General features: G+C 40.8%; 1 protein-coding gene and 1 long non-coding RNA gene across 6 annotated transcripts in view; one reads left to right on the top strand and one right to left on the bottom strand.

Moving 5' to 3' along the window:
* The window catches only part of MAP4K3 (mitogen-activated protein kinase kinase kinase kinase 3), a 187,734-nt gene extending 170,960 nt beyond the window's left edge, over nt 1-16,774 (bottom strand). For all 5 annotated transcript variants that reach the window (XR_012004491.1, XM_072770434.1, XM_072770435.1 and 2 more), the window contains exon 1: nt 16,492-16,774. Coding sequence is in view for 4 of the 5 variants with exons in the window: in XM_072770434.1 (XP_072626535.1) it covers nt 16,492-16,587 (96 nt within the window). In the remaining variant the exon portion in view is untranslated. The remainder of the gene's footprint in view (nt 1-16,491) is intronic.
* On the top strand, nt 15,848-18,537 carry LOC140601484 (uncharacterized). The gene is made up of 2 exons (XR_012004492.1): nt 15,848-16,219; nt 17,302-18,537. It is a non-coding gene; the product is annotated as an uncharacterized lncRNA (long non-coding RNA).
* The last annotated feature ends 6,473 nt before the right edge of the window (nt 18,538-25,010 follow it).

Raw genomic sequence — 25,010 nt, 5'->3', positions numbered from 1 at the left:
AGGGCCTGATCCTGAAGACCCAGGATCAAGTCCCATGTCCCTGCATGGAGCCTGCTTCTTCCTCTGCCTGTGTCTCTGCCTCTTTCTCTCGCTCTCTCACATGAATAAAATATTTTAAAAAATAAAAAATAAAAATCCTTAAGTCTAAAAATAAGGTGAAAGCTCTTCATCACAATGCAATATCAACTAATAAATGCAGAAGTAGTTAATGGAATTAGAAAAGCACTATTTTGCACCACAATAGTAATAACTCAAGTATGACTCCTCAATGGATGTTAAAACTAATAAAAAGTACAAATCAGATGAGGAAGGAGATACCATACAGTCTTAAGATATCTTCCCACAAATTATTTATTAATTACAAAAGGAAAAAATAACAACTTTATATGAAGAAACCTGGCAGATCCATGTTAACCAAGTGATCAAAACTAGTATTAATAATGGAACAAGTGAGCACCATATGCCTCCTGATACTATTAAGAGGACCTATCGCTTATATACACTTCTGCCAAAAATGCATATCCTGAATTAGAACAAAAGGAACACCAGATATACCATTTTTCAACAACAAAAAAATGATGTATACTCCTAAAAAGTGTCAGTGTCTAAAAAGTTGAAAAACTATTCTAGATTAAAATAGACCACAAAATTTTGCAAAGTAAAAGTGACGTACAATCCTGGATTGATGTTTGGACTAGGAGAAAATTACTATTGTGGATCTCATTAGGCCCACTAGTAGAAATCTGAATAAGGCCCATAAATCCAGTAACAGTATTGTATTAATATTAAAATTTTCTGATTTTGCTAACTGTATTTTTATTTAAATGAATACATTTAGACAAAAAAAGAATAATGAATGTTTATCGCTAAAGGAGCATGATATCTGCAATCTACTCCCAAATGTTTCAGATAAAAATATAATATGTACGTATAGAGAGAGAAAATGTGATAAAATGTGGCAGTGTTAAACATGGTGAATGTGGTAAGGGTGTAAAAGAGTTCTTTGTATTATTTTTGCAATTGTCCTATGAGTTCAAATTATTTCCCCCCAAAAAAGGATTTTTTAAAAGCAACAGATTATACACAGACTAATTGAAAATATTGAATATATGAACCATAATACAAGATACAGAATAAAGAGTTGGAAAAATCATGACTTTACGGGACATGGTGAAATAAAAGGATAAAGCATACAATAGGAGCTCTCAAAGGGAAACAAGAAAGAGATAGGGAAGAAATAATAGTCAAAGATTTACCAGCTCAGAATTTCCCAGGACTAATGAAATGCTACTCTTTAAAGAAAAAAAAAAAAAAACCAACACAAGAATTTTTATTCAAATCCACATCTAAAAACCATCAACATGAAAACTGCAGGACACAAGAGTCAAACAAACAAAAAAATCCTTTTTTTAAAAGATTTATTTACTTATTAGCAGAGTAAGGGGTATAGATTCAGAGGGAGAGAGACAATTTCCAGCAGACTCCTCACTGAGCACAGACACACGGCAAGATCCCACAACCCTGAGACCATAACCTGAGCAGAAATCAAGAAATCAAGAGTCAGATGCTTAACCAACTGAGCCACCCAGACACCTTCCCCTTCCCCAAAAATCTTAAAAGTCAGAGAGAAAAAATAGGTTAGCTAAAACAGTTAAATTGGTAACAGACCTTTTTTTTTAACCATTTTATGACAATAGACTTTTTAGCAACAGCAACAGGTAACCAGAAGATAACAGAGTATCCTCAAAGTTCTGAGAGATTGTCAACTTAAGAGTTCTATATCAAAAAAAAAAAAAAAAAAGAGTTCTATATCACCCAAATTATGATTTGAAAGTAAAGACACAATAATGACATTTCTGAGGTTAAAAGACTGAGTTCACCTTATACAGTCCCTCACTTGAAAGAGAAAGAAACAAATAAAGATGAGAAAGAAAGAAAAAGAACCTTTCCAAATAATGCTCAGGAAAAATACTGAACCCAGAATGCTAGAGTACAATGCCAAGACAAAATGGTGAGCAATTAAATTTGAAAACACATATAGATAAATTGTAAAGGAGAACTTTCTGTAATAAAATAATGTTAAAAAACACTTATCGGAGAGGGGCCCCTAGACAGCTCAGTTGGTTAAGCGTCTGCCTTGGGTTTAGGTCATGATCTCACATTCCTGGGATTGAGCCCTGCATTGTGGTCCCTGCTTACCCAGGAGTCTGCTTCTCCCTCTCCCCTCTGCTCGTGCTCTCTCTCTTTCAAATAAATAAATAAAATCTTAAAAAAAAAAAAAAAACCCACTAATCAAGGAGATATAAAACAATGTAGAACCAAAGTAAAAAACAACACAAAAAGGAAGAAAGTAACTGAATTAAAGTACTCCAAAGTTCATGTACTTACCAGAAAGAAAACAGAAATATGCATGTTGAAATTTCAAGGTAATCACCAAAAGTATAAAAATAAAATGTATAACTTTTAACTCAATAGAGGGGAATGAGGGGGAAATAAAAGGAAAATGCATTGAATAACATCCAAACAGCAACCTAAGGTTAGAAAGACAAGCCTGGCCTTAACGAATTTGGAAAATTTTATACTATACATCAAGTGAGTTCAAATTCTTCAGTTGACATTCATTTGTATCTTGGGTCCCTGAAACATTATCTATCACATTTCCTATTACGGACCCTTATTTTAGTTAGAATGGCTATCTGTAACCTCTGCCCACTTTGGTCCCATGGGACTTTTTTTTTTTTTACATTTTATTTATTTATCTTTTTAATTAACTTACAGGGGGGAGAGAGAGAGAGATTGAGACAGATTGAGCACATGCACATACACAGGGGGAAAGAGAATCTCAAACAGACTCCATGCTAAATGTAGAGCCTGATGCAGGGTTCAATCCCACAATCCTGAGACCATGACCTAAGCTGAACTCAAGAGTCAGATGCCCAACCAGCTGAGCCACCCAGGCACCCCCCGTACAGTAGTATTTTTACCTGTTTTTACTCTTTTGGAATGGCTTCTCCCACAGTTCTCTACAAACACAAACCCCGTATTTCTTTAAGTACTAGGTCAAGACACACTCTTCCAGAAAGTCTTTACCAGACTAACCCCATCTCATCTTACCCTTAAACTGAATTTCTATAGAATTTATAATATATCATTGCTTTTTTATTAAAATACTGCCTTAGGAAATTCCTTAAATCTTCGATTTAGCATAAGCTCCTCAAAATCAGAGAGAAATTTTTTAGGATCCCCTAAACAATCTGGCACAATGTTGTTCATTATTCACTTAAGGATGAAGCAAACTAAGTTATTTTTCTTCAGTAAGTTAAAAAATATGAAATCTGCAAAATATGCACACATAAATACATATCTCATATAAAAATATCTCAGATTTTTAAAGACTTTGCTTTGATCTTTAGATAAGAATGCTAAAGTGAACAGATTTTAAAGTCATTTCCCATTTTCCTTTCTTTTCACTTTTGCCAATTTTAAAATTGGCATGCTCAGAGCTAAAATGTACAAGGTCAAGTGAAAGGAAGTCAGACATCACTAATACAGTGAAGATTTTAATAAAAACTGAAAATGTGGCTCACATTCTGATTACTGCACCATCTTGAAGAAGTATTACAGAGTAATTATCTTTACTACAATATTAAGAGAAAAGGCTAGGGATAAAATTTAGAAGTTAAAAAAAATAAAAGCAAAGCAATGATAAGATAAAGATCTAAATAAATGGAGAGCAATAACACTTTCATGTATCAGAAGACTCAATGCTGTTAAGATCTCAAATTTCCACAAATTGAACTACATAATCCCAATAAAATCCCAGGAGGCTATCTACATGATAAAATGTCTTAAAATTATGCACAGAGACATGAAAAAAATGGGCATGCAAAAAGTGGTGAAATCTAAGGTCTAGTTAATTGCACTGTGTCAAATCAAGCTCCTGATTTTGATAATGCATCATATATAAAGCAGTCACTACTGGAAGAAGTTGGATATTTGCTATACACAAGATCTCTTTGAACTCTTTTTACAACTTTTTACAACTTCCTATGAAGTTGGATCTCGGTGCATCTCATGATTGAAAAAATAAAATCTTAAAAAAATAATAAAATAAAGATTTTATTTATTCATTCATGAGAGACAGAGAGAGAGAGAGGCAGAGACATAGAGGGAGAAGCAGGCTCCATGCAGGAAGCCCGATGTGGGACTCGATCCCTGGACCCCAGTCGGGATCATGCCCTGAGCTGAAGGCAGACGCTCAACCAGTGAGCCTCCCAGGCATCCCTCATTTACATGAAGTTCTAAAAGAGTTTTTACAGGGACAGAAATCAGAACAAAGATTGCTATGAGGGAGGGGGTGTGAAACCAACTGGGAAGGGGCACAAGGGAACTTTCTGAGGTTAAGGAAATGTTCTACCTTAATAAGGCTGTGGGTTACACAGCTGTATCTATGTCAAAACTCCTCTAATTGAAATACTTAAGATTTATTCATTTCACTGTAAATAAACTACAATTTTATCTTAGAAATATGTAACAGCATACAAGCTTTGTAAAATATTTGTCTATAAAACACCAGAAGAAAATACATCAAAATACTCAGAATATATATCTCTTGGGAGTTAGATCATTATTTTTTAAAATGCATTATGAACATATATATGCCATATTAACAAAACAAGAACATATTTAAATGTATGCCACAATAGGGGCACCTTGGTGGTGCAGTCAGGTAAACATCCAACTCTTGGTTTTAGCTCAGGTCATGATCTCAAGGTCATGAGATCGAGCTGCAGTTGGGCTCCACACTCAGAGTGGAGTCTGCTTGAGACACTCTGTTCTCTCCCTCTGCCCCTCCCTGCTGTCTGTGCTCTCTCCCTCTCTAAAAGTAAGTCTTTAAAAAAATGTATGCCACAATAAAAACATCTAGCCCATATTCTACTGTTCTACTCACTAATTCCTACATCAATTACCCTCCAAATCTGTAGCACTGTTTGACAGGAAGACAGCTTTGCAGGTCTTCCTAGTAATCCCTCAGTAAGAGCTGAGAGAAAAGTACTGATCTTATCAATTTCCATTAGTTCTAAAGGCCTGCTAAAGAATATACTCCACAGAGAAAGGAAGCATCACTCTATTAGTTTCTTCAGAGAAACTATAGCAAAAAAATGAAACAAAATCTCACAGATATCTCTTTAGAAATACCCCAATTTCCATCACAGTTCCTCCCTCTTTGTAACTGACATCATTCTCCCACTACTAATTTATTTGAACAAATATTTTATGTGCTCCTCAGGCTTAAAATTTTGAAGTTCTCTTCAAATCATCTTTCTCCATCCTCCTATTTCTTCACAAAGCCCCATCAAATGTTTCTCCAAGATGCTTTTCATCAGTTCCTTCCTTTCCATTCTTTTTACTACTTTTCATCTTGTCTGCTCCATCATCACTTTTTTTTTTTTTTTTTTAATGATAGTCACACACACAGAGAGAGAGAGAGAGGCAGAGACACAGGCAGAGGGAGAAGCAGGCTCCATGCACCAGGAGCCCGACGTGGGATTCGATCCCGGGTCTCCAGGATCGTGCCCTGGGCCAAAGGCAGGCGCTAAACCGCTGCGCCACCCAGGGATCCCTGCTCCATCATCACTTAACCTCACCCTTAGTTTACTCCACATAATCTTCTAGCACAATTCTGTGAATCCCTTAGAGCCTCTGGGATTCTTGAGGGTTTGAAAAGTCAAAATAATTTTCATAACTATATAAAAATGTTATTTGCCCACTTTAACTGTGTTGACATTTGCACAAGAGAGCAAAAGCAATGGCTCTAAAACTGCTGGTGCCTTGGCACCAATCAAAGCAGTGTCCCACAATGTACTACCAATCATTGTATTCTTCACTGCCATGTACTCAAAGGAAAAAAAAAAAAAAGCCAGTTTCACTGAAGAATGTCCTTATTGAAACATAAACATTATTAATTGTATTAACTCCTAACCCTTAATACAAGTCATTTTGATATTTTATTTTATGAAATACATAAAACCCTTCCATTGCATACCAAAGTACAATGCAATGGTTGGTTCAAAGAACAGCATTTGTGATTTTGAGTTGCAAATTGAACTAGCCACCTTTTCCATAGGACATCATTTTTATTGGAAAGAACTGACAAATTGATTATTCATGCTTAGATATCTGACATTTTATTGAAAATGAATTAACAAATCTGTCACTTCAATGAAAAAACCCTACAGTATTTGGTTGTGATACATTTAATTTAGTTCCTTAAAAACAGAAATTTGAATCTTGGAAAACTTCTATGTACCATCAATACTTTTAAACTTTTCTGATGAAAGGAGTAATTATTTTTGATACTGTATAATGAAATACGGAAACTATGGGAGATCTGAATAACTCAGTGAATCTCTACTTTCCAAATGACCAATGTATGTTAAAAGAATCATGCATGGGTAAAAAAAGACCCATTTAAGTCCAAGAGAGACCAATAATCATTTTAACATAGCCAGGAGGAAAACTTCATGATATGGTCTTGGATTCCACATAACAACTAACTTATGTATTTAAATTTTTATTTATTTATTCATGAGAGACACACACAGAGATAGAGGCAGAGACACAGGCAGAGGGAGAAGTAGGCTCCATGCAGGGAGCCCGATGTGGGAGTCTCGATCCCAGGACTCCAGGATCATGCCCTGGGCTGAAAGCAGGTGCTCAACTGCTACCCACCCCGGTGTCCCAACTAACTTTTAAAAAGTTATAAACTGTCAAATTGTGAAAAGTATCAGAGGAAAATATTCACGATTATCTGAAAAGGCTATTAAAGTATTGTTTTCCAGGGCAGCCCAGGTGGCTCATCGGTTTAGCATCTGCCTTCAGCCAGGGCCTGATCCTGGAGACCTGGGATCGAGTCCCATGTCAGGCTCCATGCAGGGAGCCTGCTCCTCCCTCTGCCTGTGTCTCTGCCTCTGTCTCTCTCTCTCTGTCTCTTAATAATAAATAAAATCTTTAAAAAATATATTGTTTTCCAAATACATACAAGATACCAGATTTTCTTCATATTATGTCAACAAAATATCCCAACAGAATAATGAAGAAGTAGAACTGAGACTCTTACTTAACCAAATACTAAACTTCTCAGGTATAATTGCTAATATGGTCAACAGCAATAGATATTGACATAATCACAATCCTGAAGTTCTCAATGGCATAAAGGAGCTCTGACACCAAAAATTTGAGAATCACAGATTCTATTTAGCAGATAGCTCCATCTTTCCTTTCTGATCCATTCTCATCATGATTGCCAGGATAATCCTGAGCACAGCACTTCAACGTCACTCCTTGTAGAGAAACCTTTCAAGTTCCCGAAGTCCTACCATTTCATATCTAAGTGATTTTATCTAGTTTCCAAGTTTATAAATTGGCCCTACCTTATCTAACAAATATTTCTCCATGCTACTCAACACAAGCCTTCTGTGTTAGTGAATCCCCTCTTCTAGTCTCCAAGCCTTTACCCATCCCGGTAGTTACACATACCTGTGAATACCAAGGCCCTTATTCCCTCCTCTGCCCACTTCCTCTCTCCCCCTACTGGCTCTCAACTATCTAACCTTAATTCATTTTTCGGGGGCCAGAGGTCAAAAAAGACAGTGCCTTGAATTTTAGGTTTAAAAGTTTGTACTCGGGATCCCTGGGTGGCGCAGCGGTTTGGCGCCTGCCTTTGGCCCAGGGCGCAATCCTGGAGACCCAGGATCGAATCCCACATCAGGCTCCCAGTGCATGGAGCTGCTTCTCCCTCTGCCTATGTCTCTGCCTCTCTCTCTTTCTCTCTCTGTGACTATCATAAATAAATAAAAATTTTTAAAAATTTTTAAAAAATAAAATAAAAGTTTGTACTCTACAGGCAATGTAGGAAGATTTTTTTTTTTAAGATTTTATTTTTATTTATTCAAGACAAACACAGAGAGAGACACAGGCAGAGGGAGAAGCAGGCTCCATGCAGGGAGCCTGATGCGGGACTCGATCCCGGATCTCCAGGATCACACCCCAGGCTGAAGGCGGTGCCAAACTGCTGGGCCACCAGGGCTGCCCTATAGAGGAAGATTCTTTGAGCAGGAGAAGGTGGATGACCATCTCAAACTCCTAACAAGACTTTAATCGAACAAAATAAATGTCTTATCTGAACATAACTAAAATTCATAGTCAAATCTAAAAATCTTCTGAAGAGTTTAAGGACTAAGGTAAGCAGTACACTGAAATCCAAACCTATAATCTCAGGTCAAGGCAGCCTGGAACTCTGAAAAGTGGCATCTTCCAGAACAAAAAAGACTGAAAAACGAAGCTAAAGCAGAAAATAAACATGTTTTCATCTCTTGAATCTAAGGTCTTTTGGTTTCGATGAACAAAATCCATTCTTAAGACATAGACATGGCCAACAAGCACATGAGAAAATGCTCCGCATCACTTGCCATAGGGAAATACGAATCAAAACCACAATGAGATACCACCTCACACCAGTGAGAATGGGGAAAATTAACAAGGCAGGAAACAACAAATGTTGGAGAGGATGTGGAGAAAGGGGAACCCTCTTGCACTGTTGGTGGGAATGTGAACTGTGCAGCCACTCTGGAAAACTGTGTGGAGGTTCCTCAAAGAGTCAAAAATAGATCTGCCCTACGACCCAGCAATTGCACTACTGGGGATTTACCCCAAAGATACAGATGCAGTGAAACGCCGGGACACCCGCACCCCAATGTTTATAGCAGCAATGTCCACAATAGCCAAACTGTGGAAGGAGCCTCGGTGTCCATCGAAAGATGAATGGATAAAGAAGATGTGGTATATGTATACAACGGAATATTACTCAGCTATTAGAAACGACAAATATGGGACACCTCGGTGGCTCAGCAGTTGCGCATCCGCCTTCGGCTCGGATCCTGATCCCGGGGTCTGGGGATCGAGTCCCACATCGGGCTCCCTGCCAGGGCCTGCTTCTCCCTCTCCCTATGTCTCTGCCTCTCTCTGTGTATCTCATGAATGAATAAATAAAATCTTAAAAAAAAAAAAAAGAAAGAAACGACAAATACCCACCATTTGCTTCAACGTGGATGGAACTGGAGGGTATTATGCTGAGTGAAATAAGTCAATCGGAGAAGGACAAACATTATATGGTCTCATTCATTTGGGGAATATAAAAAATAGTGAAAGGGAATAAAGGGGAAAGGAGAAAAAAATGAGTGGGAAATATCAGAAAGGGAGACAGAACACGAGAGACTCCTAACTCTGGGAAACGAACAAGGGTGGTAAAAGGGAGTTGGGCGGGGGGTGAGGGTGACTGGGTGACGGGCACTGAGGGGGGCACTTGATGGGATGAGCACTGGGTGTTATTCTATATGTTGGCAAATTGAATTTCAATAAAAAAAAATCCTCTCCTAAAATCCTAATACTATTAAAAACAAAACAAAATAAAACCATATGTAACAGCTACATACATTCACTAGTCACTAAAGGTCTTTGGTTTAAAATGACAGTGTCTTCATATGCACAAAATAGGTATGACCATCACTTAATATGCAAAAGATACATGAGGCCTACTGATTTACTTTAGGCCTAATAATAATTCAAAATGCTTAATTCATTCTGTACCCACTATGCCAGAACTCTAGGTCAATCCCAATGTCCTCTCTGTAAAACCTATGATTTATCCCAATCAGAAACGATTTCCTTTCTCTAAATTCACGTAGCATATGGTTTGTCCTCTTCATGTCAGTTCATTCACTCATTCCACAAATATGCACTGAGAGTCTAATATGGGCCAGTTACTCTTCTAGGCTCTAGAACACAGCATGAACAGAATAAAGCCATCAGCTTCCCGGATTTCAACTATGGTGGGAAGAGAAAGGTAATACACAACTAAATATAAGGTGACAGATGTCATAATAAAAATGAAAATTAGGTAAAGAGCAGAGGTAAATTTTCTATAAAGCTAACAACTTAAAAAAGTTCAGCCTCCCTCACTTGCATGAGCCTCTCTGAGTGCTGAGAATCACTAGGACATGCAGAATGCCATAGGAGGTGACCAGTAGCAGCCAGGATGCTAATAGGGAGCATTTTATGGGAGCATTTCTGAGTAAATACATAAAGAAATCTCAGAAGAAAAGGACCTGACTCTAAGGTTACAGCATTTTGTTGGGACACCTCTTCTCATTCTAAATAAATACTCACTTTCATACCAAATTTGTTATTCTAATTTATTTATTTACTTAATGAGAGCCCTCAAAGCTGTATAAACTCCAGGCTCCACAAAATCTAGATCCATTCCTGCTAATGAGAGAAAATGAGTGGGGTGCTGTTTCCTATAGGGTGGTAAGGAAAAACACATTGAAAGGTGACATTTGAGTTGAGACCCAAGGGAACAGAAGAAGCAAACCATGCAGCTATTGGGGGAGGGCAGAATTCAGGCACAGAACACCAAGTACAAAAACCCTAAGGCAGGTACATGAGAAGCAGGGTATGTTAGGGCAGTAGCAGGAAAAATACATAATAGTAAGTAATACTAGACCATAGAAGCAATTAATGATTACAGAGTCTTGTGTGCCAGGCACAGTCCTAAACACTATTCTAAGCATTGCTACTTTACAACTGAATAAACTGAGGCACAGAGAAAAGAATGAAAGTAAATGGCTAACACTTGCTGAAGCCAGGCAGTCTGACTCCAGAACCCAGCTCACCCAGCTCTTAAACCACTTTACTAATAAGCTACAGAGAGGTCGGCTGTTCAGATTATGGAGTGTCTAGACAATCTCAGCCAGTAAGAGTGTTAATACTCTAGAAAAGAAATCAACAAGGTTTTGATCTCAAACTATGATAGCTAAAATAGGTACACGTTTTATGTCCCTATAAATACCAAGTGCCATGTCTTGTCATTTTTGCTACTCCACTCACAGTCCCTAACACATTTCCTTTCATATTATAGCTATTCTATGTACGACGGTTGTTCCTTGTACTCTCAAGAGAACTAGCAACTATTCACTCTCAATGCAAAATAATGTATTAGATGTTCTTTCACAAGTAAATACATATACACATCAAATCAAACACTTCCTTCAGGGAATCAGATCCATATTAAAGTCAGATAACCTGTTTTGTATTTTTAAAGCTCTCAAGAGAGGGCAGCCCCAGTGGCCAAGCGGTGTAGCACCGCCTGCAGCCCGGGGTGTGATCCTGGAGACCGGGGATGGAGTCCCACATTGGGCTCCCTGCATGGAGCCTGCTTCTCCCTCTGCCTGTGCCTCTGCCTTTCTCTCTCTCCCTCTCCCTCCCTCTCTCTCTGTCATGAATAAACAAATAAAATCTTAAGAATAAATAAATAAATAAAGCTCTCAAGAGAAACTATCTCACAATCCATTCCACTGTCACTTTCCATCTCAAATAAATACCGATGCTGGAAAATTCTACCTTAATTTACCTTAAATGCACAAACAATGTTTCTGAAGTTTAGGACCATTTCCTCAGGATCCTCCAGACTTTGTCCTCCATGAAAGTAAAAAAATAAGCATACTCCTGATCATACTGTATTTTACTTCAGCTATTCTTTTCTAAATGCTTAAGGTGTTCATGTTTCTCAACAGGTTTCAGAACTGAGTTTTCCAGTCTTATAAACACTGACTATAATGAAAGAATTAGTCTTTGATGATACTAATCAGAACACCTTGAAAAGATACAGAACTACAAATAAGCAAACACAATTCACTAAATGCTTGAACAAATTAATTTCCTGATTTCACTGCCCAATCTTCCATTTTTCTTCAGTCAGCTTTCACAGAGACTCTGTTTACATACAGTACCATGTGAATGTTACTTTGGAGCTTAGCAACATTGCAGCCTCTGCTTCACCAGCAATGGCTTCCAAACACACACAGATAAAATCAGTATCGACATTTCCAAAGCATGTTCTCTACAAGGCACAAATTCTAAGAACAAGCAATATGTATTACAAAGAAAAAGAATCCCACAGTCAAGTAAGTTTGGAGTTTGCTGGTTAAGCAACACTTAACCAGTTTCTTTACCATATGACTTCTGAACCTTTAGTATACTCAGAGTAATCCTTTTCCTGGAGCTTCCCAACCACATTTTGAAATGCCTACACTCCTGTCCAGGATAAGAGATGATTCCAATGCCCCAAGCCTTAGCAAACTATCAACAGTTGGAGCTTTTGACAAAAGTGGGATACAAGGAAAGGCCCATTCGGAGGCAGATGTAGTCTGTGAAGAGGTCAGGTGGAGACAATGGGGAGAGCTCAAGAGGAAGCATAAGCTGGAAACAACTGGGAATCGTTCACAGGGATCAAAGTTAAGTCTTAAGACTAGACCAGATACTTCTGCAGAAACATTAAGACTGGTCCTTCAAACTTCCTTGCCTTACCCCATCTCCAGCTTTAGTATCTTCTGCTGGTCTCTAGCAATAAATCTAGAAAAACATCAGGACATGGGGAGGAATAAGACCAATCCAACTGAAAAACTGCCTGTGAAAATCCTATTAATGTAGACAGATGTTGATAATGTGATCTGGCATAAGACTACCTAATATCTCCAAGAGAACTCTTTGAAATGACAAACCTAGAGGTTATTCATTCTTTTCTTTTTTGTAAATGTAATGAATGCTATAAGCCATCTCTACAGAAAAACACACGCACACAATATTAAACCTATTAATTTCAGAGGGCTTCCCGGGCCTCCTGAGGCCCAACCATTGAGCTCTCTAGTCAAGTCTTAGTTCCCTAGATAACCCCTGCTACAAATACTTCATCTCACAGATGAAGGGCATAGTTACAGGACATTTAAAAGTATGACCGTTTTTTTAAACTGTATTTTCCACGTACTTTAAGATAGTGCAGAGAAAATGTATACTATATTTACGTATATTTTTCAGTCTAGAAAAAATGAAAACTTATTTGTTGAGTAAAACTCAAGTCATTTATCTAACACCAAAAACAGAAAGGCATATGAGCGATAACACCTTCACAACAAAAGAGCTGAGGCGCTAGCTAATTTTACAAGGCCACATAGCTAATAAATTTTAGATCTTCCACATTCTACTTCAGTGCTTTTTAACTAAACCATGCCACCTTAAGTAAGCGTATTATTTCATTGGGTAGGATAGTTTTTAAAATAAAAATCCCTTGAAACACCCACCTTCTAAGAATGACTATAAATAATTAGATCTCTTATTTACTTAATGTGATCATTCCATTTTTAGCACCTAAACACAAATTAAGGAGCAAATTATACATACTGGCTTTTGAAAACAAATCCTCTAATGCACTCCTCTCTAATCAACACAATTTGTATAAATAAGAAAAATCTAAAACAGCAAAACAAATACAAAAAATCTGTTATCTTTATACATGGACATGATTACAGACAAAAATACAAAAAGCTTAAGCTTTGGGTTATTTAGCAAGGAGGGGGTATGATGCCAAAAACCACACGGAGTTTCTCTGCTTTGGGCCCTTGGTATGGGAAGAGTCTGGCAGGCAGGGATCAAGCATCTATTATCTGATGTCCACTTGGCAGACTCTACAAAAACAATGAGCCCTGGCTGCACAGCAGAAGTTAGGTATTCCAACTACTACTTAAAGATCCACTCTCACAGAGTGGCTACAACTCAATGTGCTGAACTACAGGTGTGCCTTAATTTCTCCACTGGAAACTCAGTAATATGCTATCTGCTCATATCCCATCTTTATAGAGGCAGTACTGCTATTATTAAGAATGCAGTCTTGGGTGGCCTGGGTGGTTCAGTCAGTTAAGCATTTTACTTCTGCTCTGGTTATGATCTCAGGGTCCTGGGATCCAGTCCGTGGGGCTCTCCGATCAGTGGGGAGTCTGCTTGTCCTTCTCCCTCTCTTCCTCCCCTGCTTGTGCTCTCTGACTTAAATTAAAAAAAAAAAATTTTTTTTTAAATGCAGTCTCTAAAGGCTAAGGTTCAAACTGTGGCTTTGCCACTTGCCAACTCTGGCAAATTACTGCAATTTACCTGTGCCTCAATTTCCTCAAATGCAAAATGGAATTAATAAGAGCACCTATTTCATAGGGTTGCTGCAAGGAGTAAATAAATTAATACATGGAAAATCTTAGAGCAGTGCCTAGCAAATAATAAGCACTCCATAAATGTTAGTTCTCATTATCATTACCTTAAACAGATGACAAGAGTAATCAACTTATACCTGTATTGGACTTAGATGTCCTCAGGAAATTACAGGCTTTAATTTTTTTTACTTTTTAATCATGTGGCTTAACTACCAGCTGTTTTTTCTAAATATAGTAAATACATGGCCAATTATTTTTGTAAAGAACTTGAAAAGAACTTACTGTACACACTGCCACCTAGGACTGACACATTAAAGTTTAGTTAACTTTTCAACTGAATGTAATTTTTTTGAAAGATTTTATTTATTCATGAGAGACAGAGAGAGAGAGAGAGAGAGGCAGAGACACAGGCAGAGGGAGCCTGATGTGGGACTCGATCTTGGGACTCCAGTCCAGGATCATGCCCTGAGCGGAAGGCAGACGCTCAACTACTGAACCACTCAGGTGTCCCCAACTGAATGTAATTAGACTCCCTTAACCAGCTCTAATCTACTTGGATCCATTCGCTTCAACTTTCATAATCACTACCAATTCCAAAACAGCCACGGTTATTCTTACCTGGACTATTACAATGGCTGCCTAACTGTTCTTTTCCTCTCCAATCTACACTCCAGTAAAGTAGATCTTTTAAATCTAATTTTACTCCTCTACATAAAACCCTGCAATGGCTCCCCATTGCCCTAGAGAAAAATCTGACCTCCTTAAAGGACCTAAGAGGCCTGTATGATCTATTCTCCTGACTGTTCAGGCCACTGAGGTCTTTCAAATCCTTACCCTGGTTCCTTGGGTCCTCACAGCCTTCTCAGATTATGCTCTATCTGGCATAATCTTCTCTCCCCACTGCCTCTGACTCCCCAAAGGAGATCAGGTCCTCCTGTTTCTGCATTCATAACCCTAATCCTAATCTTCTTTTCTCCTGGGCAGCACAAAATAAAACTGCAATAAAACAATTATCCAAATGGTCGTTTAATGTTCTTCTTGCTCCCTCAGAAATATAAACTCCAAGTAAGACTTAGGAATAGGTCTCTTTTCCTGCTACAACCCAAGTGCTTACATGTCCAGTACCTTATACACAATAGGTGTACACAAACCGCCTATACTATCTTATGAGAAAAACTGACGAGACAAATGATGACAGAAGGCGAATCAACCACGAAACAAAACAAATGCAGAATCCTAGCTGCATTGTGAGTGGACATACGTGTTTTACTGAAGTAAAAGCCAAAAACCTACTGCTAAACCACGGGCAAAAAGTTTAGCTAGGACTAAACTTTCCAAAGTAAAATTAAGTTTCTCTGTGCATCCTCAGATGTCATGTGAAACAAGAGGAGTTCCACTCCAGTCACCAGTAAGAAGATACACAACTAAATCAAGACTGCTGCCACATTTGGCACTATCCGCTTCCTGGCAGTCTCTGCGAGGCCAAGAGTTGAGCTGGCCAGGGAAAGAGTGATTTATCTCCCACATTTAAAAGGGGTCCCTCTACAACAGGAATGCTGTACGACTAATACCCTTTGAATTCTAACCTAGTCAAGCCACTACCTTTCCTGAGTATTCAATTCGCTTTAAAAAAAAAAAAAAAAAAAGGCTGAATCTTCTGTGTCACTGACAAAAACAAGTTTAATGAGGCATCATAGTCCAATTCCATCTGGAGAAAACAAAGTTGCTTTTTCCTCCAAAACAGGGGTAAAAAAAAAAAAAAAAAAGAAAAAGAAAAATTATACTAACGAGATCTCTTTAACTAACGAAAGTCATTACTTGGGGAAAAAAAAATTTTTTTTTTTACTTGGAAAATTAAAAGATGGCATGCGGATGCTAAGAGGCAAAAAAGGCTGAGGGGGGCGGCTGTGGCAGTGGTAACTACTGCCGGCCCGGGGGTGGGGGGCAGTAGCGGCAGACCTACCCAGCGGGCCGTCCCAGCTCCGTCGGACGCACACAGGTTTGACATACGCCAAACGCCCCGCCAGCGGGGCCGTCGCACTGACCCTGTCAATGCAACAAACGACAAGCCCCACTCCGCGCTGTGCTGAGGAGAGCGGCCCGCTCGCGTCCAGGGAAGCGCTCAGGTAAGCGCCCCGAGGTCTCGGGGTTACCCGCTTGGCCCTTTGTTCGTTCCAAGGCAGCGGAGCCCCGGGCGCCCGCTCCAGCTCCAGCTCCAGCTCCAGCTCCTGCTCCTGCTCCTCCTCCTCCCCCACAGCTCCCGGGCGCCCGCGTCTCCCTCAGAGGGGCAGCGCGGACGCGGGCGCCCAGACGGCGGCGGCGGCGGCGGCGCCCCCCGCCCTCCCCGCGGCGGGTCCCGACCCCGCGGCCTCCGCGGCGCGCGGCCCCTCGCCTTTACCTTGTAGACGTCGCCGTAGGTGCCGCTGCCGATGCGCTGAATCAGCTCGAAGTCCTCCTGCGGATTCCGGCGGGACAGATCGAAGCCGGGGTTCATGGCGGGCCCCGGGTGCCCCCCGCCTCCCTCCCGGGCCGGGGAGGGGGGGCGCTCAGGGGGCCACACGGAGAGTGGGAGCCGCGGCCGGCCCCCTGCTCCCCCGGTGGTCACAATCGGCCGGCTCCACGCTGCGGCCGCCGCCGCCGCTCCTCTCACGCCGCCGCCGCCGCCGCCGCCGCCGCCGCCGCCCAGGCTAACCGTCCCCGCCCCCGCAGCCCGCCGCCGCGCCGAACCCGGGTCACACCCACAAGGAGAGGAGAACGCTCGCAGCCCCTCGCTCGGGGTGCAACTCCAACATGGCTTCCGCCTTCGCCGCTCCTCCCCCTCCCCTTACTCCGGCTCCTCCACCCTCCTCCCCCTTTTCCCGGCTCCGGCCCGACTGCGCAGCCGCGATCCCGGAGGGAGCGCTCCCCGGCCCCGCGCGCGTGCGGCCCCGTGCGCGCTCCGGCTCGGGCTCCGGCTCCGGCTCCGCGCGCCTGCCGGGCGTGGGCGGGCGGGCGGCCAGGCCGCCGGGGGCCCCGCTCCCGCGTCGCGTTCCCGAGGGCGTGCCTGCCCCAGGGGGCCGTGGGGTGGTGGAAAGTAGCTCCCGTTCGCTGCTGATTCACCCGAACGGCAAAGTTGGATGTTGCCCTCTCTACGTCCCAACCGTAAGCAGCTGGTATAGTTTTAATTTGCAAGACAGCCAGTGTCCCCAATTTATTTATTTTTTTTAAGCATCTATACCTAGGACACAGCCGAGCATCAGAGATTTTCCGGGATTGCAGAGAAGGAGTGGCCATGAGGAGAGCCCCTGAGAGGAGTGAGCCGTGCTAGCTTGGATACCCGACACTGGGCCCGGGCCCGAGGTGCAGAAGAGGGCAGGCCCGGAGAGCAGCCAGGAGGCGTGTGGAGTGGAGAGGGCGTGGGAAGCTCTGGGGGAAAAACACGCTGCGAGGCCGCCCGCCAGCCCCAGTGGAGGGCGTGGGAAGCAGGCAGAGCCTAGAACTAAAGCAGTGATTGACCTTCTTCTCCAGAGACGCTGGATTATCAAAGACCCGGGCGGGGACAGCCCAAGCTGTGGAGCAACCTTGCGAGGGAGAGGTTGTGGAGGGTGGAGCGTGAACAAGATCCGTCCTGCACCTGAAGTGTAAACATAAGGATGATGCGGAAGCTCTTTGGTTGACCTACCCACAACCCCACCCTGCGTGAGACCCAGATTGTGAGCATTAACAGCCAATCTATGTGGACACCAGCTCCAACTGTTACTCCCTGTGCAGGCAAGCATGTGAACATGGGTTAATTTTCTGTTCTCAATACATTGTCCACTAGGCCTTTCCAAAAGCTTTAATCAAGCTTTAATCGATGGCCACTTGGACGGTACCACTTGGAGTTTTGTTTCAGAAATGTCTTCCTAATATCCATAGGCACCACACCTTCTGACCACTAGTGTTCCCTAATGCCCAAACCGCTTAAGGATAAAATAAGTATAATCAACTTTGCCTACAGTAAGATTGCATATTTATTAAGTTCTCAAAGAAGTTGTTTATCTGAGTATCTGTTGACTAGAAGATGTTGGGAAATGACCATCTCTTCGCCTACTCAAGTAACCTTCCAATTGTCTTCATTTTTAATTAAAGCATCAGTTAATACGTGCATATAACTTAAATTACTGCTATTTGAGTCCTTATCGTGGGTTTTTTTGTTTTGTTTTGTTTTGTTTTGTTTTTTCTACCCATGATAGATCTTACCTTAAGGCTCTGGTATCTTGAGAATTAAACTCCTGAATATAAATGTTACTCCATTCCTGCTTTTGCCTGTTTATGGCACTTGCTGGGAACCCAGACTGCAAGCCTTTCTTGTCCACATTTCTTGTCCACATTTGAAGAATTGTTTGGTCTCTTTAAGCCAAACATGAGAATAATTAGTCCAGGATTCAGATAAGCAGACCTAATAAACTATCCCAAATAGGAATCAGTTCTGCTCTTTTTCTCTGCCTTTTCAATACAGGAAAGCCAAATTCTCAGCACAAGAACCTGGTAATGGTTTCACTGTTTTGTTTGCTGGGATTATCATCTGTGCAGATAACTGCATTTGCATCACTAATAGACTTCTTTCAAAGAGAAAAGACATTTCAGTAGGGCTGAACCGGTCTTTAAGGTTTTGTTTGTTCCATTTTGGCAAGGCCAAGCTAGTCCTTTTGAAAAAGGATTGATTTTCATGTAAGGGCCTGATTTGCCATAGGGTTACAGCATAAATAAAAAGGCTTTTGCAATTAACTGTTCACAAAGCCTAAAATATTTTGTTTTTTGTACAATATACATGCAGATGCCAAATCTGATGTCTTTGTTTTTCCTATTCCAATGCTCCTCAACGTTGCTAGAAGTAACACTAATGATCACACTTTCTTTGAATCCGAGAAATAGCTTCCCTCTTCTATGATTAGAAACATCCTTAGAAGTCATCTACTCTTTTCAATTCAAGAACTGCATCTATACCATCTTTCCTGAGTTTATTGCTAGTTGAATACCTTCAGTAAAAGGAAATTCACTGCTCCCCAAAGCAACTCACCTTGTTATAAGATAGTGCTAGAGAATGATCATAATAACAACAAAAACAATAGTCACATCTAACATTACCAAGTGCCTACACAGTGCCAGGAACTGAGCCAAATATTTCCGTGTATTATCTCATTTAATTTTCACAACAACTTGATGACATAGGTATTATCATTATTTTTTGAGGTATAGGCAGATTAAACTGGCTCAAACTAAAGGAAGTTGAAATTTGAGCAGAGGATAAGACACAAAGGCCTGACTCCTCTTAGCCACTAACCCATACTCTGCTTTACAGTATACTTTTTAAAATTTCTCTTATGCTAAATCAATACCTGCCTCCTTGTCATGCATTTAGAGTCAACGATTAACCTCAAAAGAAAAAAAAAAAGAGTCAAAGATTATTAGATTCTAGTGGTACAGAAAATAGAGAAGAAAACCACAGTGCCTTGCTCTCAGGGAGTTTGCAGTCTCACAAAACTGTGATATATAGGAAGGATGTTAAAGCTAAATCTTAAAGAATGTGTTGGAGTTAGCCAGAGAAGTAAAGGGGAGGGCATACACTCCAGGCTGACTGCTTAGCCCTACCCCCTTAAAGCACCCACCTATGTAAGCATCACACTGTAGGGAGCAGGTAAAGGCCAAGATGGACAGTATATCCAGACCACCCTTCTCTTAGCCCATCCTTCATCAGTCTGTAGCTTAGGGATTCTTTAGTCTCTGTACCAACTTTCAGTTTTAGTCTCGGACTTCTGTCTAACCACCCGTTGGATCTGCTTCTTTGGTTTACCGACTTCATAATCACCACTCACATTTCAGTATGCCAAGAGCTCTGAGAAAGGAACATGGAGCAAGCCTTAGCTCAGAAAAAGACCCTACAACCAGGTCATCCATGAGAGGAGGAGAATCAGACCCAGACATATGTGAAGCAACGACAGAGTTCCAGGATGTTATATAGCCTAGTCTAGCACAGCTCTGAGCCAGGCAGGCTACCTACCTGATTCATATCTTATCTCTGTCCCCTACTGAATGACCTTCAAAAGTTATTTCAAAATGGGGCTGCTCTGGAGATAAAACTAAAATGTATGTTAAGGAGCACCTGGGTGGCTCAGTCAGTTAAGCATCTGACTCTTGGTTTCAGCTCAGGTCATGATCTCCTTGGTCATGGGGTCAAGCCCTGAGTTAGACTCCACCCTCAGCAGGGAGTCAGCTTGAGATTCTCTCTGCACCTCTACCCACTCATGCTTTCTCTCCCTCTGTCCCTTAAATAAATAAATAAATAAATAAATAAATAAATAAATCATTAAACATAAATAAATAAAATACATTTTAAAGTCAGTAGTGCCTGGGCCACAGCAAGCCCACAAAATACTAATTACTATTATTTTGAATATTTTTTAGAATGTTTTATTTATTTTTTTATTTTTTTATTTATTTATTGGTATAAGTGTAACTATTTTTTTTTTACAGGGTTAGATTAATTTCAGGCGTACAATATAGTGATTCAACCATTTCATACATCCCTCGATGCTCATCACGACAAGCGTACTCCTTAGCCCCATCGCCTATTTAACCCAATCTCCCACCCACCTATTTTAGGTTTTAAAGGATGACAGTCATGGGGATGGGCATGGAGATATTATTTAGGAAACAAATGCAATAATATATATAAGAGAACCTGATTTAAGGCCAAGGATGCTGAAGCCAGAGAGAAGAGAAAGAACACAAAGATCATTAGAAGGTGGAATTGAAGGTTTGAAGGGGTGAGGAAGCAGGCAAACAATGGGTGATGTGTAGGCTTAGACAACAGGAAGGTCCCAAGAGGGTGATAGTATTTACCATAGTAGGAGGTATTAGGGTTATTTGGGGGAGGATTTTAGTGTTGAGTCAAAGTAAATGATTCTGCTTCATATCTATTAATGTGGAGATGTTCAACTAGAAACGTAAAATTGGTGACAAAAAATAGAGTTGAAACTTAGAAAGGATGTCAGGGCTAATTTTTAAATGTTGAGAGTCATAGTTTAGGAGTTATTAAGTATCTGTTATGTTCCAAACACTATATTAGGTTCTAACCGTGTAACAAGGCATGGTTGGGTTACAGACAAATTCTCAGATAATTCCTTTACAATGAGATGAGTCCTAGGGTGCAGGGAAGCAGAGCCAGAAGGAGATGTTAGGTGCTACTTAGGCTAACAATCAAGCCCTACATCAGGCTAACAATTTGGCTCTTTTTCAAGCCAATATATATTTTAAATTTTTCTTTAAATATTTTTTAAAATAATATATTCATTTACTTAAGGTAAGGTGGAGCTCTGCATGGGGAATAGGTGGAGATGGAAGTCCTCAGGTGTAAGCTTTCAGCTTCCACCCTGATATTCTGAGCAATTCAGTTCTCCCAAATTTGCATATGTCCCAGCACAGTTATTTCTCAATGGAGGTTTTATTAGCACTTAGGGTAGGACAATTCTTCCTTGTGTGGGGCTGTCCTCTATTTCAGTACTGCTCCCAGCCACACTGACATCAACCACAAAAATAGCCGCACATATTTCCAAATGTCTAGGGTTGGCCTGGGGTGGGGGATGGGAGTGACTGGATTGAGAGTATTTGTCTATCATGTCCTTGAGAGAACTGTCACCCACACCAAACTATTTATCATAGTATTCCTTTCTATCTCATATAGGATATACCCTGAGACAAGTTCTGATATATAAAATATTGTTATATTATTTCCAATGCTTAGCACCCAAGTGGGGTTTCACTGCCTTCTGTAGATTCACAACCAAGAGTCCACCCGCTTTTTATCACATAGTTCCTAGGATCGCATAGGAGGGTACCAAATCTAGTCTTCACAGGTTATGGAAGACTTCACAGAGGAAGGAACCTCTAGGCTGAGACTTAAAAGACAAGTAGAGAATTAGGCAAGCAAAAACCTATACTCCATACCAAGCGTACAGTGTTTACATCCAAAGAAACAAGTAGTTCTGTTTAAGGAGAGTAGCAGGAGAGGCTAGTGTGGTAAGCAAGGACTGGTCCATTAAGGAGCATGTAAATTATGTTAAATAATTTGCATTTCCTTTTTTAAAGATTTTATTTATTCATGAGAGACACAGAGAGAGGCAGAGAGAGAAGCAGACTCCTCACAGGGAGCCTGATGTGGGACTTGATCCCAAAACTGGGATCAAGCCCTGAGCCGAAGGCAGATGCTCAACCGCTGAGCCACCCAGCCATCCAGGCATTTCTTCTTAAGAGTGCTGTTGGGTTTTCAGCACAGGAGCAGGGTGATCTCTTTTGCTCTTTAGACATACTCCACCAGCTACAGATGGAGAATGAGTTGCAGTCAGGTGGCAGGACTGGAGATGAGTTAGGAGAATAGTTCAGAGGCCATTGTAGCAGTCCACCTAGGAGAAAAAAGATGGTCTGAGTTAACATATGAACTCAGCATCCCCTTTCAGTCATGTATTTGAATTGTGGGTTGAGATGAATTTTCATAGGGAAAATAAATGAAATAGGCAGAAAATGGGTTCCTAGAAAACCCCAACATTTAAACTGTGAGCAAAGGCAGAGAATCTAGCAAAGGAGGCTAGGAAGGTGAGATCCAATATGATATGTGGAAATGGAATGGTGTGGTAGCCATAGGAGTGCACCACTTAGGATTCCCTTCAAGGAAGCATATGCTGTAAGGAGTGTGAATTACTGACAGCCTCTAGCCACCATGCCTTTGGCATCCATCACAGCCTTCATGCAGAGGTCTCAATCTCCCCAGATGCTCCCAACCAGTGACTGAGCACAGCCCGTCATTCCTCCCCAATGCAATTTCCTCTACTGGACAACCTTTGCTATGGGGCACCCCATTGGCATCACTGGTCTAGTCTCAGAGCTTCCCTGCAGACTGAGGCTCTTCCTCCCCAGGCCTTCTTCCTTCTTTCTCTCCTTTCACAAGTTTTAAGCCATGCATTGCAGTCTGAAAGCCTTCCTACTCTTGCTCCCTTTCCTCTTTATCCTTCACATGTGCATCTTGCACTTCAAATTCAGCTTACCATCAACTAGTACAATTGGTATCAATGCAGCAAAGGAGGGAATTTTAAGAGAGTGATCAAGCTGAGTTAAATTCCAGAGAGAAATTAAGGAAGAGAGAGAGAGAAAAGTTTCGTCAGATCTGTCATTATGGAGGTGAGTGCCAATCTAATTATTGAAGTTCATAGTCCTTTTTCTACTATTGTGTCTCCTCTTAGTTATATTCTCCCATACATCATAATCTTCATACATCTCATCTAGGTTCCCTTATTATGAACACATTTAATTCATTAATATCTTTTTAAAATTTGGCACCAGGAAGTGAGTTCAGTATTCCAAATGCAGTTTGGTCAATGTTGACTATGGCAAAATTGTTAACTATCTGTTATTTGAACACTCTATTATAGCCTAAACTTTCAGGGTTTTTTATAGCCACAACAACTCAGGGTCACTGTACTGCTTGACACCAGGGGATGCCATTGAAATTATACAATCCTCAAATCCAAACCTGGCCCTGGGTCCTAATTTTTAAAATCTTCAAAACCCTGGAGGTGCCTGGGTGGCTCAGTCGGTTAAGCGTCTGCCTTCGGCTCAGATTATGATCTCTGGGTCCTGGAATAGAGCCCCACATCAGTCTCCCTGCTCAGCGGAGAGTTTGCTTCTCCCTCTCCCTCTGTCCGTCCCCTCCACCCACCCCCGCCACTCTCTTGCTATCTCAGGTAAAGAAATACAATCTTTAAAATATAAAAAAAAAAAAAAAGAATAAAAATCCCCCAAACTCATAATTGCTTCCCTCTAAATCAGATCATCAGAGGCATTCTTGAACCCTCATTGCTATAAAATGCCAGGGACAGGAACCCCGGTCTCATGCATCCTACTGTAAAGTTCCTGCCTTGTCAACAGTTTATCAGACCAGATATCATCTTCTCATCACCAACCCATATATAACAACAACAACAAAAACACAGGGGGTTTTGTTGTACTTCTACCCAATATTGCTTCCAGGTGAGATCTTGCAAAGAAAAGTCAGACAGAAGCCTAAAACCTTACTTAGATAGATAAGAACTTCCAATCTTGTTGAGAAGCCAGGATTTTAAGGGGGGTGCTCTTTGGGTTTTAAGGGGGTGCAGCACCCCCTTAAAAGGGGGTAATTGATACCTTTTTAGACTCAGCTAATCCTTGAGGCTGTGTGAAAAATAGATGACAAAGTATGGAAGGATTGCAAGGAAGTATAGGTGGAATACAGACTGGGTGAGAGATTGAGAGATGCTGAGATAATCTAATTGATGAAACTCCTGATTGTATTCATCTTTTATCCCATGATCGATTTGAGCATAGTGTTTCCCTGGTTTCCTTTTACATAATATTTAGCCTACAGTTCCCCTTTGATCTCCCCAGTTAAAGTGTGTTGCCCTGTACCTTTGTTCCCAAATACAGAGTGAGGCCACTGTTGGACCAGATCAAGTTAGTCTAGAACAAATGTGGTTACATACACTCTGTTTCTGGAGTAGATTACTACCCAGGGTGTTATCCTACCGGTCTTTTTTTTAAAGAAGCTTTGTTCTAGTTATTTTTCCTCCCTTCTGAGGACTCCAACCCCTACTCCCAACAAAACCTGTAATAAAGCAATCTGCTTATAAATTAGAAAATTCATCTCTTTGGGAAAAAAAAATCCTCTAATTTGTTTTTTTAATTAATTAATTATTTTCTAATTTGGTTTAAACCTGGACTGAAGGTTTGTCTTCTTGATCAAAACAGACAAAAAGGTAGCAATAAAAGCTCTGTTAAATAATTCAAATAACTTGCCAGGGGTTTTCCATTATTTCTTTACTCCCTGGTCATATTCAAGGTGATGTATAGATAGCCCAAGTCTCAGAC

The sequence above is a fragment of the Canis lupus genome, chromosome 12 (genome assembly GCF_048164855.1).
Source record: "Canis lupus baileyi chromosome 12, mCanLup2.hap1, whole genome shotgun sequence".
Lineage (NCBI taxonomy): Eukaryota > Metazoa > Chordata > Mammalia > Carnivora > Canidae > Canis > Canis lupus.
This window is presented reverse-complemented; position numbering and strand designations above follow the sequence as displayed.